This window comes from Ovis aries, chromosome 3 (genome assembly GCF_016772045.2).
Source record: "Ovis aries strain OAR_USU_Benz2616 breed Rambouillet chromosome 3, ARS-UI_Ramb_v3.0, whole genome shotgun sequence".
Classification (NCBI taxonomy): Eukaryota; Metazoa; Chordata; class Mammalia; order Artiodactyla; family Bovidae; genus Ovis; species Ovis aries.
Window position 1 is genome coordinate 170,149,736 of NC_056056.1, and position 14,612 is coordinate 170,164,347.

Below are 14,612 nucleotides of genomic sequence, written 5' to 3' on the forward strand. Positions count from 1 at the left end.
TTTTCAGTCCGTGGGGATTCTCCAGGCAAGAATACCAGAGTGGGTTGCTGTTCCCTTCTCCAGAGGATCTTTCTGACCCAGGGATTGAACCTGGATCATCCACATTGTGGGCAGATTCTATACTGTCCGAGACATCAGGGAAGCCCTATTCCCAGGTGGCTGAGTGGTGAACAATCTGCCTATCAATTTAATGCATACATGTGTAAAATAACAACAAATTAGTGTTACTGAATGCTAGCTATGCTTTGGGGGATTCTGTGTGTACCAGCTGCCCTGTCCCCTGACATCTCAGAAATAAAATCTCCCATCATAGCACATGGCCTCCTCAGAAACTTGAAGTCTGCAGCTTGGGGCCTGTGGCTCTCTCTCCCTCCCTCCCTGATGAGGGACTCCCTGCAGATACAGTAGGGTCCTAGCGGAATGTAACATGCTCACCTAGCAGTACTCTTTGGGGGAAGTACAGCTAGGATAGAAACAATATCAGTAATAGGAAGACCTAAGGAGCACATTTCTTGAAAAGCCCAGAGAATTTCTAGAAGGGGAGACTGAGGAAGGTTAAAGTTAGACATCTAGCCTGGTAACATCCCCAGAGCCATGTCAGCGGATGATGGGAGGGAAGCCAGGTTACAGGGCTTTGAATAAGGAGTAATGAACTGTGAGTAGAGATGTCCCTTAAGACACTCATCAGTGAACATGGAGGGGTAAATGGTGAAAACCGTATGGGAGCTTACTGTGCCAAGTGCTGTTCTAGGCGCTTTTCCTGTATGTACCCATTTAATCCTCACAACAATCCCATGAGATGGATGCTGTTATTTTCTCCATTTTACAGATGAGAAAACAGAGTTCTTAAAAAGTAAGAAAGAAAGAACACGTGGGTGGTAAGAGCTGGGATTTGAGCCCAGGTAATCCAACTCCCTTTGGACGTCACTCTTGTGAAATTGCCATGGTTCTAGTCAACTGTGGCCACCATGTCAGGGTGTTATGAACTGAATTTGTTTCTCCAAAGATAGATTGAAACTTTAACCTCGTACCTGTGAATTGACCTTATTTGAAAATAGGGTGTGTACAGATGTAACCAAGTTAGGATGAGGTCACATTAACTTCCCTGGTGGCTCAGACAGTAAAGCGTTTGCCTACAATGTGGGAAACCCGGGTTCAATCCCTGGGTCGGGAAGATCTCCTGGAGAAGGAAATGGCAACCCACTCCAGTATTCTTGCCTGGAAAATCCCATGGATGGAGGATCCTGGCACGCTATAGTCCATGGGGTCACAAAGAGTCAAACACGACTTAGCGACCTCACTTCACATATGCACTTAGGGTGGGGCTTCTAATTCAATGTGACTGGTGTCTTTGTAAGCAGAGAAGAGACACACGAGACATATATAAGAGGCAAAGATTAGAGTCGTGTCTACAAGTCAAGGAACTTCAAGGATCGCCAGCAACATCAGAGGCTAAGAAAAATGCAAACAACAGATTTTCTCCTAGAGACTTCAGAGAGAGCACAGCCCTGCCAAAATCTTGATTCCAGATTTCTAGCTCTAAAACTGTAAGAGGATAAATTTCTTTCCTTTTTTTTTTTTTTTTTTAAGCCACCTAGTTTGTGGCCTTTTTGTTACGGTAGCCCTCAGAAACTCATGTAACAGTTATAAAACAATGTAACAGGGTCTTTAAAAAAATTATCACTATTAATATATTTTGGCTGTGATGGGTCTTTGTGGCTGTGCAGGCTTTTCTTTAGCTTCAGAGAGCGGAGGCTACTGCTCGTTGCCGTGCACAGGCTTCTCTCTGCAGCGGCTTCTCTTGTTGTGGAGCACAGGTTCTAGGTGCCTGGCTTCAGTAGTCGCGGCTCCCAGGCCCTAGTGGCGCACAGGCTTAGTTGCTCTGAAGCACGTGGGATCTTCCTGGACCAGGGATCAAACCTGTGTCCCCTGCATTAGCAGGTGGATTCTTACCCACCGTTCTGCCAAGTCAGTCCATATGACAGGTTCTTACCTAGGTACTCACCTCTGAAGAAGAGGTGGGTATGACACCCCCAGGTGATGGGCCCTTAAATGTTGCTTCTGTTTCAACAAACTCAAACCAGCTGAACCCATAAGGAAAATTAACACTCTTACAAAAACCCTGAATGAACTTTTGGGCCAACCCAATATTATTTCACTTAACAGGAAGGTCTGTTGGGAGGACTGGTTGATTAAGCTGCTCAATGATATGGTGAAAGACCTTCTTCCATTTGCCTTCCTGGGAGAATCTCTCTCTGTGGTGGCAGCCAGATGGTCCAGGAATTGCACTGAGACACAATAGTGATCAGAGGGAAAGGAGCGGCAGAGCCTTCCTCAGGCATGCCCTTGAGGAGCTGAAATTTTCCCTTGCAGGGTCTGCTTCTCTCATTGGGTGGGATTAGGTCACATGACCACCCTTCATCCAATCCCTGACAAAGGAGATAAGATCATCTTTAGACCCATCCTTGACCAGGTGGAGGTGGGAGAGGGCTAGATCTGCCTGCCCTTAGTCACTGGGCTGTGTGTAGGTGGGATGAATTCCCAAACAAAGTTTGATTCTGTGGGAGGATGGGATGGGGGATGGATTCTGCACAGGGATCAGACCATGTCCACTGCCCACACTCTGTCCGGTACAAATGCTTTAAAAATATTTATAGTAAAAATAGCAAATAATTAACAACTTTATACTCAGTACTGGAGGGAGGACGTCTCTGAGTCACCTAGCAGTTGTTTTGTTTTGTTTTTTTCTCTTTAGAGGTCTTTTTGTTTTCTTTCATCTCCTGCACTTCAAGTGTCTCATCTGTGAGGGAATTCCATTTAAGAAAACAGCACACTTCTGGACTTCCTATTAATGTAGTTTTTTTGTAGGAACCTATGTCTTGACAAAAGAATTGCCAAAATATCCAATCCACAGAAAAAATGACTCCTGAAAATCATCTACTTTTCTGTGAGACCCTTTTAAAATTCCTTATATTTTTAGTAAATGCTCATTTTACCATGTATGAGAGATTTAAGAATTTTAAAGTTAATTAACATCATGTTTTTTTCTCAAGACTGTCTATAATTTTGAGTGTTCCTTACATGTCTCTTTTTAGGATTTGGGGGCTAGTGAGTGAGAATGTTGAGATTGGATGCAATCTCAAAAACAACAGAATGATCTCTGTTTGCTTCCAAGGCAAACCATTCAATATCACAGTAATCCAAGTCTATGCCCAACCAGTAACACTGAAGAAGCTGAAATTGAATGGTTCTATGAAGACCTACAAGACCTTTTAGAACTAACACCCAAAAAAGATGTCCTTTTCATTATAGGGGACTGGAAAGCAAAAGTAGGAAGTTAAGAAACACCTGGGGTAACAGGCAAATTTGGTCTTAGAATATGGAATGAAGCAGGGCAAAGTGTAATAGAGTTTTGTCAAGAAAATGCACTGGTCATAGCACACACACTCTTCCAACAACACAAGAGAAGACTCTACACATGGACATCACCAGATGGTCAACACCAAAATCAGATTGATTATATTCTTTGCAGCCAAAGATGGAGAAGTTCTATACAGTCAGCAAAAACAAGACCAGGAGCTGACTGTGGCTCAGATCATGAACTCCTTATTGCCAAATTCAGACTTAAATTGAGGAAAGTAGGGAAAACCACTAAACCATTCAGGTATGACCTAAATCAAATCCCTTATGATTATACAGTGGAAGTGAGAAATAGATTTAAGGGCCTAGATCAGATAGATAGAGTGCCTGATGAACTATGGATGAAGGTTCATGACATTGTACAGAAGACAGGGATCAAGACCAACCCCGTGGAAAAGAAATGCAAAAAAGCAAAATGGCTGTCTGGCGAGGCCTTACAAATAGCTGTGAAAAGAAGAGAAGCTAAAAGCAAAGGAGAAAAGGAAAGATATAAGCATCTGAATGCAGAGTTCCAAAGAATAGCAAGAAGAGATAAAAAAGCCTTCCTCAGTGAACAATGCAAAGAAATAGAGGAAAACAACAGAATGGGAAAGACTAGAGATCTCTTCAAGAAAATTAGAGATACCAAGGGAATAATTCATGCAAAGATGGGCTTGATAAAGGACAGAAATGGTATGGACCTAACAGAAGCAGAAGATATTAAGAAGAGGTGGCAAGAATACACAGAAGCACTGTACAAAAAAGATCTTCATGACCCAGATAATCATGATGGTGTGATCACTCACCTAGAGCCAGACATCCTGGAATGTGAAGTCAAGTGGGCCTGGGAAAGCATCACTACGAACAAAGCTAGTGGAGGTGATGGAATTCCAGTTGAGCTCTTTCAAATCGTGAAAGATGATGCTGTGAAAGTGCTGCACTCAATATGCCAGCAAATTTGGAAAACTCAGCAGTGGCCACAGGACTGGAAAAGGTCAGTTTTTATTCCAATGCCAAAGAAAGGCAATGCCAAGGAATGCTCAAATTACCGCACAATTGCACTCATCTCACATGTTAGTAAAGTAATGCTCAAAATTCTCCAAGCCAGGCTTCAGCAATACGTGAACCATGAACTTCGTGATGTTCAAGCTGGTTTTAGAAAAGGCAGAGGAACCAGAGATCAAATTGCCAACATCCGCTGGATCATGGAAAAAGCAAGAGAGTTCCAGAAAAACATCTATTTCTGCTTTATTGACTATGCCAAAGCCTTTGACTGTGGGATCACAATAAACCGTGGAAAATTCTGAAAGAGATGGGGATACCAGACCACCTGACCCTCCTCTTGAGAAATCTGTATGCAGGTCAGGAAGCAGCAGTTAGAACTGGACATGGAACAACAGCCTCGTTCCAAGTAGGAAAAGGAGTACGTCAAGGCTGTATATTGTCACCCTGCTTATTTAAGTTCTATGCAGAGTGCATCATGAGAAACGCTGGGCTGGAAGAAGCACAAGCTGGAATCAAGATTGCCGGGAGAAATATCAATCACCTCAGATATGCAGATGACACCACCCTTATGGCAGAAAGTGAAGAGGAACTCAAAAGCCTCTTGATGAAAGTGAAAGAGGAGAGTGAAAAAGTTGGCTTAAGGCTCAACATTCAGAAAATGAAGATCATGGCATCTGGTCCCATCAGTTCATGGCAAATAGATGAGGAAACAGTGGAAACAGTGTCAGACTTTATTTTTGGGGGCTCCAAAATCACTGCAGATGGTGACTGCAGCCATGAAATTAAAAGATGCTTACTCCTTGGAAGAAAAGTTATGACCAACCTAGACAGCATATTGAAAAGCAGAGACATTACTTTGCCAACACAGGTCCATCTAGTCAAGGCTATGGTTTTTCCTGTGGTCATATATGGATGTGAGAGTTGGTCTGTGAAGAAGCTGAGCGCTGAAGAACTGATGCTTTTGAACTGTGGTGTGGGAGAAGACTCTTGAGAGTCCCTTGGACTGCAAGGAGATCCAACCAGTCCATTCTGAAGGAGATCAGCCCTGGGTGTTCTTTGGAAGGACTGATACTAAAGGTGAAACTCCAGTACTTTGGCCACCTCATGCGAAGAGTTGACTCATTGGAAAAGACTCTGATGCTGGGAGAGATTGGGGGCAGGAGGAGAAGGGGACGACAGAGGATGAGATGGCTGGGTGGTATCACTGACTCTATGGACTTGAGTTTGGGTGAACTCCAGGAGTTGGTGATGGACAGGGAGGCCTGGCGTGCTGTAATTCATGGGGTCGCAAAGAGTCGGACATGACTGAGTGACTGAACTGAACTGAACTGAGTGAGAATGTTGACATGTAACTCAAAGGGAGCTGGGACCACTGCTTCTACCCCACTTCCCACCTGGAGACAGGTGATGGGTAAGAGAGAGTGAGTAGGCTACCAATGTGACATTCTTAAATGTCCTCCTGGACACTTGGACTCCAGCTCTCCACCAGCTGTTGGACAACCAACCACCCAATATACTTTGACTTCATTGCTGCTATTAAATTTTGGCTGGTCTGGTTCTATTCCATAGATCTTATTATAGCTCATTTTATCAATAACATGAATTAATATATTTGCTAATGAACTCCATTTCTGCATTAAATGATGTGGAAATTTCCTAAACTTTAAAAAAGGACTGTGAACAATATTTTGTCAAAATTAAGCATGTTTTAAATAAGCTATCATTTTATGAAAGCAATGGTAAAGACTGAAATTGTGGATAGTCCAGAGTTCCTTCGGACTTTTAAGTCTAATGCTTTCACAGCGCGTGATAAATATTGTACACCCCGTTCTTTATAACGACTTCCAAGGAGCCTGGAATAGGAAAAGAAGAAGAGGTGCTTAATCGAGTTTCCGAATGAAACAATGAGACAAGGGAAATCATGGTCCTGTAATTGTTCTTCTTGTAAAAGGCTTCTCTGATGTAAGTAGGAGGTAATACTATTTCACAATTTTAATAAAAACATAATGGAACATCAATTTAAATGGAGCCTCCTCGAATTTCCTTTCTATGGCCCAGTCCACTTGTAGGAGCTATGGGAGATCCAAGAGTACTGATCACAAGATAAACACACTTGCATCAGAGGTTTAGCCCAACAAACAGTATCGGGGGCAGTCCTGGGCTCAGTAGCATTTGCTTCAGCCTCCACTGCAGCTCTGGCTCCATTGAGGTTCCAAACATTGAGAATTAGCATTTTCTGTGATTATCTTCAGGGGCTCCATAGCTCTCACCAGAGGATTCCCTCATCTCACTACATTCCATTTACTCACCTTTTAGGAAGATGACCAACCAAGAAGAGTTCAAATAGTCCAGTTAGCATGTTCTCAAGTGTGTCAGCATTTCCCTTTCCTTGTGAATTCTGGTCCGTTGAGATCCCTCTATGAAAAATTGTTTGGAAATGAATAAGTGACCTCAGAGCAATTTGTGGGGGAAGCAGATCCTCGTTCCTTTTTCTAGAATCCTTCTTGTTGCCTGTGCTCTTAGCGAGACAGGGTAGCTTTGAGGACCAGAGCACTTGTCTTCGATGAGCCTGGGCTTGAATCTGTTATTTCTGTGTTGTTATTGACCTTGGGAAAGTAATAATGTCCCTTAGCCTTGGTTTCCTAATCTGTCAAATGGGAATATTAGTACGTTCCTGACAGGGTTATTGTGCGCTTTAAGTGAGGTGGTGCTGATAGCTCCCTAGTGCATTGCCAGTAAGCGTTAGACAGGATCATAACTTCTAGTAGATTTATCATTTTGTTTTTGGATTTATCATTTTATGACAGTGAAATAGAGTGTTCATTTCTTGGCATCTGCCTTTACTTCAATGTGGTTGATTCCCAAATTTACAGCTCTGGTCCCATGTCTCCTGATCCTCATTGCCTTTGTTTTTCAGCCTAGTGCCAGACATTTCCAGATAGATATTTCCAGTAAAACTTGATCTTCTCCTGTCTGAAAACACACTCAACCTTCCTCAGCCCTTGCCAGGCCAGTCCTTCTGATGGCCACTGTGAGGATGAGGAAATTCTCCTTTCTGTTTGCCATAAGTCTTCTCTGACATCTTGCCAGACAAAGCCACCCGGTGGCCCAGACTCCTTTCTTTCCATTTTATTGCTGTATATCTCCCTGGACTTCTTTTCCTTTCTTGCTGCCAACACTTAGGTTTGATCCCTTAGTAATGCTTTCTTAGCTTCTACATCATAGCCTCTATGTCACTTCCTTGCCACTGGTCTAGGAAGAATTCTGTAAACAGTGGGTGTCTATTGAATGCCAGGATAAAGAGCCAGATAGAGAAACACTGGGAGGGAGTTTCAGAGATGACTAAGATACCCTCTGACCTTGAGGGATGCTCAGCTCATGGGGGAGACACATAGAAAAAAGGAACACTTGGCTGTGAAGTATGGGCAGAGACTGTCCGGCACATGAAAGTGAAAGGGTTAGTTGCCCACTCCTGTCTGACTCATTGTACCCCATGAACTGTAGCCCACCAGGCTCCTCTGTCCATGGGGTCTCTAGGTAAGAATACTAGAGTGGGTAGCCATCCTCTTCTCCAGGGGCTCTTCCCAACCCAGGGATCAAACCCAGATCTCCTGCATTGTAGGCAGGCTCTGTACCAACTGAGCCACCAGGGAAGCCCAGTCTGACACATATCTGTGCTCACGTGGTTTCACGCATAGGGTGGGAGGGCTGCCCAGACACCACTGCCAAGTCTTCAGGATCCAGGCGGGCCTCCCCCCTTGTTGCCCCATTTAGGGCTTTCTTGGTCCCTCAATACCCTCTCCCCCATTTGGACTGTCTCCCCTCACACCTCCAGTCCCTACACCCAGCACCTTTTCCAGGGCCTCTCTTTACTTGGTTAAGTCAGCTTTGGGAAGTCAGAGGAAGCTTCCCAGAAGGAATCAGCACCAGAGCAAGCAGGGACAGATTCTGGCTTTTGCTGCTGTCTGTTTGATTTTGCCAGTCCCCACTTCAAAAACTTATTTAGAGCTATTGTTTTGCCTAATAAGTAAAATCCAATTTTCTTACCTTGGCATTTAAGACCCTCAGCTATCTTGCATCAACCTACCTTTGCATTTTTATGTTTTTTTCTGACTGTACTTACATTGTATTTCTAAATTCTCTATCTTGGCTGCAGATGCAAAGGCCTGCAGAGGTCAGGCATGTAAGATAAATTAAGTGAAGCAGGCTGGGAATAAGGCATTAGGGAGTGGTGGGGACTGTGGCAGACAGGAATTCCTTTATTCCACTTCAATAGAGTGGCTCTGTGGTTGCTTCAGCTGACAGTTGCCACATGGGAATGTGGTCCAATATTGCTAGATCTTTAGGGGAAGATCAAGAGGGTTTTTTTTTTTTTTTAATATTTATTTATTTATTTATGTCTCTGCTGGGTCTTTGTTGCTGCATGCAGGCTTTCTCTAGTGGTGGTTAGCAGAGGCTACTGTTCCTTGCGGTGTGTGGGCTTCTCATTAATAGCCTTTCTTGTTGCAGAGCATGCGTTCCAGAGAACAGGCTCAGTAGCTGTGATGCACGGGCTTAGTTGCTCCATAGCATGTGGGATCTTCTCGGACCAGGAATTGAACCTGTGTCTTCTGCATTGGCAGGCAAATTCTTTACCACTGGACCACCAGGGAAGCCCTGAAAATCAAGAGATTTTTAAAGAGATAACAGAAAGCTGGATTTTTGTTGAGACTGCTCTAGATTTTTATTGTTGCCAATTTTCATTTTGCTTCAAATTAAGAAAAATGTAGGCTAACAAAACATAGCTACAGAATAAATCTGTTCTTCTGGTTGTTCTAGACTACAACCCTTACCTAGAAGGCCAAGTTCATGCCATCTTTTCCATGACCTAGTTCCTCTACTGAGAAGGGCTTTGTCTCCCCAAATCCTAAGGAGTGTTCCTGTCCTACTTTAGTACTTTCATCTCACTTTGTATTCTTGTTAGTTGTAATTTAGGAGAAAGAACATAGGTTTTGGAGCCAGACAGACCTGGCACTTACCGGCTGCTTGGCCTAGGGAAGATTCAGTTTCCTCATCTATAAAACTGAGATAGTGGAGAAGGGAGCAACAGAGGATGAGATAGTTGGATGGCATCATCGATTCAAAGAACATGAGTTTGAGCAAACTCTAGGAGATAGTGAAGGACAGGGAAGCCTGGCATGCTGCAGTCCATGGACTCTCAAAAACTCATATATGACTTGGTGACTGAACAATACATCCTCGTATAATTGCTGTGAAGATTACAGTCACTTTTTGTAAAGTACCTAGAATGTAATAACAGTGAAAGTGTTAGTTGCTCAGTTGTGTCCAACTTTTTGCCACCTCATGGACAGTAGCCCTCCAGGCTCCTCTGTCCATGGGATTTTCCAGGCAGGAATACTGGAGTGGGTTGTCATTCTCTTCTCCAAGGGATCTTTCCAACCCAGAAATCGAACCCAGATCTGTTGCATTGCAGGTAGATTCTTTACCATCTGAGCTACTAGGGAAACCAGAATGTAATAGACCTTCATTTATTTTTTCATTATAATCACAAGTCTTATCTCCTTTATTAGACTCTGAGCTCCTGAAGGACAAAGACTGGGCACCCAGCACACAGTATGTGCTTGATAAACATACATTGGTTGGTTAACAGGATTCATCAAGTGTGACAGTTCCTGCCTGCTTATTATTAACATGAAGCCTTATCTCAAGTGGTGTTTTATTGACTCACAGCTAAGACTTTTGGGAAATACAAAAGGCAAGATGATGTGATGTTTTAATTGCTGATCCTGACCTTATGTGTCTGTCTCGCCAGGTTACGATGCTGCAGGACCTGTTGCAATTGGGCTCACCCACTGGAAAAATCCCTACGCACAAGGCAGACCCACCCTACCATCAGATCTGCCTCTCTTCATCTCCAAAGATGCAGGCGTCCCAGTGTATCACCAATCCCTCACTCGTAAGACTGAGCTGGCCACACCTCTGTCTTGCCCAGCCTCACTGTCCATCACTCCAGTGCCTTCTTATAGCAGCAGCAGTCAGGAAACCCTGAGCCAGGACACAACAGGTAACAGAGCTGGCTTTCTGATGGAGATTCAGGACACAGTGTGTTTAAAGAGTCCTTCATGCATTTGCCTACTGAATGGATTGCATCTGTATTTCTGCTTGTGGACTCCAACAATTCTCCCATATTTGCTGGCCTTTAAATACCTTGGGTGTATCAGAAGTAAGGTTAGATGTGTTCAGAAATATTTGACCTAAGCATTAGTCCTGTTTGATATGATGTCATCTGGAAATCAACTCTGAACTAGAATTCCAGGGCTTTTTCTTTGTTTAATTTCTATCCTCTACATAGCGACAAGGCATCTATCTTGAATTAAACTTTTGTATTCAAGAAAGTTTTGAATACAGTCAAGTTGGTAGTCAGTTGCTATCAACACATGATACTCCACCAGTTTGATCTATGTCAGGGGTCTGCCCATCACTGCCAATGGGCCAAATCTTGGCTGCCACTTGTTCTTTTTCAGCCCAAGAACTAAGAACTAAAAATAGTTTGTTTTAAATGGTCAGTATCTTAGTCTGTTCGTGCTGCTATGACAAGACCACAGATCAGGTAGTTCATAAAAAAGCAAATTTATTTTTCACAGTCTGGGGGCTGGAGGTTTGAGATCAGGATGCCAGCATAGTTGGGTGAGGACCCTTTTTTGGGTCACAGACCTCTCGTAGTGTCCTTATATGACAGAAAGGGTGAGGGATCTCTGTGGGGTCTTTTTTGTAAGAATGCTAATCCCAGTCACGATGGCTTTACCTTCATGACCTAAGCACTTCCCAAGGGCCCCACCTCCTAATACCATCATATTAGGCATTAGGACTTCAAATGTATACATTTTGGAGGGACACAAACATTCAGACCATACTGCTGGGAAAAATTAAAAGGATGATAATCTTTGAGACATGTGAAATTCACATTTCAGTGTTCATATATAAAGCTTTATTGGGACACAACCACTTACGCATTTGTCTCTGGTTGCTTTCAGGTGACAATGGCAGAGTTGAGTAATTGTGACAGAGATGGTATGGCCTGCAAAGCCTAAAATATTTGCTGTGTGGCTCTTTGCAAAAAATGTTGACCACTGATCTATGTGATCTTTGGGGCTCATGACTTATACAGTCAGGGCAAGAAGAATATTCACAGCATCTTGCTTTGAAATTTATTGCTTCCATTATACTTTGAGTTGTGGAAAGCTTTACTTAGGCAAGAATGGCCAGTTAATTAAACATTTCTAGAGTCTTGAGTTGGAGAAGGCAATGGCACCCCACTCCAGTACTCTTGCCTGGAAAATCCCATGGATGGAGGAGCCTGATGGGCTGCAGTCCATGGGGTCGCTAAGAGTCGGACACGACTGAGCAACTTCACTTTCCCTTTTCACCTTCCTGTATTGGAGAAGGAAATGGCAACCCACTCCAGTGTTCTTGCCTGGAGAATCCCAGGGACGGGGGAGCCTGGCGGGCTGCCATCTATGGGGTCACACAGAGTCAGACACGACTGAAGCGACTTAGCAGCAGCAGCAGCAGTCTTGAGTTGGAGGTTTAAAATATGCAAAATCTATCCTGCCACTATTTTTTTCCCCCTACAGATACAACACTTAGAGATAATGGTTTAGGCGGAAAAATTCAATGCGTAATTTCTGTTCTGGAGATAAATTTTTAAAGGTTGACACACAACATTTCACAATGACACTCAACAAATTCACAGATGCTGCCACCTAGAGATGAGACTGATGTCGCAGACTTTCCAGACGCTCAAGAGCAGCCTGGATTGCAGACTTCACTAAATGGTCAGAGTCCCCAACTGCTTAGAAATGAAGATGCCTGGGCTCTATCCAGGGGATGCTGTGGGCATAGCCAAGCAAGCTTCAGTGTCTGCTTTCTGCAGACTGCTCCCTCCTGGGATTTTTATTCCTGAGTTTCCCACACACACCTTGGGGTGTCACAAATATGACACACAAGTGTCTTTGGTTAAGTAGCTGGATGATATTGCAGGATGCTGGGGGATATTTGCATACCATTAGCTCTGGAAAACTGAGCATCTTTCTGGTGGTCCTGATTGAAGGTCAGTTGGAGAGTAGAGAAATCATGATCTGCAGTATGAACATTTTCCATATTTATGTTTGAAATCTCCTGTGCTTTGATTTATCATGGTTGAAAACTGACTCTGCCTGCTTTAAAAAGTTGAGTAAAGTCCGAAGTTAAGAAAAGTGCTGCCTTTGGCCCAGGCAGCTGCGAGGTTATGGCATTTTGTGGCAAAGAGGAATGTGAAATGGCAGCTGCCAGATTAACATTTTATCACGTTTCCCTTTGAGTTGACTTTTCATTTTCTTTTTCCATAGAGCCTCACAGTCTGATTTTTGGAGGAGATTTCTATTTTTAACTTGTAGGTTTTCAGAAACAAATGAAAAGCCCATATTTCTCTTCAATCCTAGGAACTTTCTGTTAGCAATAAAATGTTGAATTTTTACAAGCAACTGGTTTTTAGTAATAATAATTTGTGTATTTACAAAGTAAGGCTGACAGTGATACATTAAACAAGCAAGTAGTATTTTATAATAGAATATTATAGATTCTGGTGTAACTTCTGTGAGTCTCAATTATGATTAGCTATGCGTTTGAACTGTGGTGTTGGAGAAGACTCTTGAGAGTCCCTTGGACTGCAAGGAGATCCAACCAGTCCATTCTGAAGGAGATCAACCCTGGGATTTCTTTGGAAGGAATGATGCTAAAGCTGAAGCTCCAGTACTTTGGCCACCTCATGCGAAGAGTTGACTCATTGGAAAAGACTCTGATGCTGGGAGGGATTGGGGGCAGGAGGAGAAGGGGACGACAGAGGATGAGATGGCTGGATGGCATCACTGACTCAATGGACGCGAGTCTGAGTGAACTCCGGGAGATGGTGATGGACAGGGAGGCGTCGCAGAGTCAGACACGACTGAGCGACTGAACTGAACTGAACTGATAGGTTAATTATTGCATTTGTTGATTTCTTACAGCAGTTTATTGATTTTAATTGTAGTATTTTGATGTGAAAGTTTCCAGTTTCATTTTTCTTTCTGGCTGCATCTTGCAGCATGTGGAATCTTAGTTCCCCGACCAGGGATTGAATCCATACCCTCTGCATTGGAAGTACAGAGTCTTAACCACTGGACCACCAAGAAAGTCTCTCCTTCCTGTTTTTAATAATAAAGTTGATTTATGTATACATATATACATACACACACATACACACATATATATTTGATTCTGTTGCTAGTTTGAAGAAAACTCTGAGGTAAGATAAGTCACTTTAACTCTAAGAGAGTGTCTGCAGTTTCCAGACCGAATTTCCTACTCTGTTTAATGGTGCCACAGTCCATCCAGACCCCAGGGCAAACACTGGGTGTTCTCATGCTTTAACCCACTGCTGCCATCAGCCTCCACAGCCAGCTGACTAACATGTTCATTGTCTGCTCTAGAGATGTCTCTGATTCAGAGCATCCTCTCCATCCCCATTGCATTATCTCACTCCAGCTCTCATGATCTCTACTAGAGGAAACTCCCCACTTCTTAATTCTTCTATGTCCTTGGGGTTAGCTTTTCCAAATTCATCTCTTCCTCTGTTTTCCACTCTTTCTCCCTCTCTCCATTCCTCTCCCACTTGAAAATCTCTGTTGAGAGAAAGAATGGAGAGAGAGAATATTTTTAAAAAGATAATCACTGAGAGTTTCCCAGAATTGTTGAGAGACAGAAATATTTTGATTCAAGAAACACAGTAATGCCGAGCAGAATAAGCAAAAATAAATCCACATATAAACATATTGTGGTGAGTCAGCAAAAGACAAAGAGAAAAATCTTAGCAATCTGAGGGAAAAGCAGATTTACCATGAATGAGAAACAATTAAGGAGGAAGCCTTTCCAGTGATAATGATAGAGGCCAGAAGACAGTGAATCAATATCTTCAAAGTGCTGAAAGAGGTAATGGTCAGTTCAGAATTCTGAACCCAGCTAAGTGATCATTGAAGAGGGAGGTCAGCATTAGAACATTTTTGGAGAAAGACTGGGAAAGTGTACCCAGTGCACAGCTACTGGAAGATTGGCTGTAAAGCCTATTTAATTTTTTAAAAATATTTTTATTTTAAAAAATATTTATTTATTTGACTGTGGCAGGTCTGTAGTTG

The 14,612-nt window shown here is 43.0% G+C and overlaps 1 protein-coding gene across 5 annotated transcripts in view; it reads left to right on the top strand.

Moving 5' to 3' along the window:
* ANO4 (anoctamin 4) overlaps positions 1–14,612 on the top strand; it is a 454,665-nt gene that overhangs the window by 18,595 nt on the left and 421,458 nt on the right. For 4 of the 5 annotated variants that reach the window (XM_060413101.1, XM_060413102.1, XM_060413100.1 and 1 more), the window contains exon 3: positions 10,217–10,468. In XM_060413101.1, the coding sequence (XP_060269084.1) occupies positions 10,217–10,468 (252 nt within the window). Of the gene's footprint in view, positions 1–10,216; positions 10,469–14,612 lie in introns of those variants that run through there. The other variant, XM_060413104.1, reaches the window with a different exon arrangement.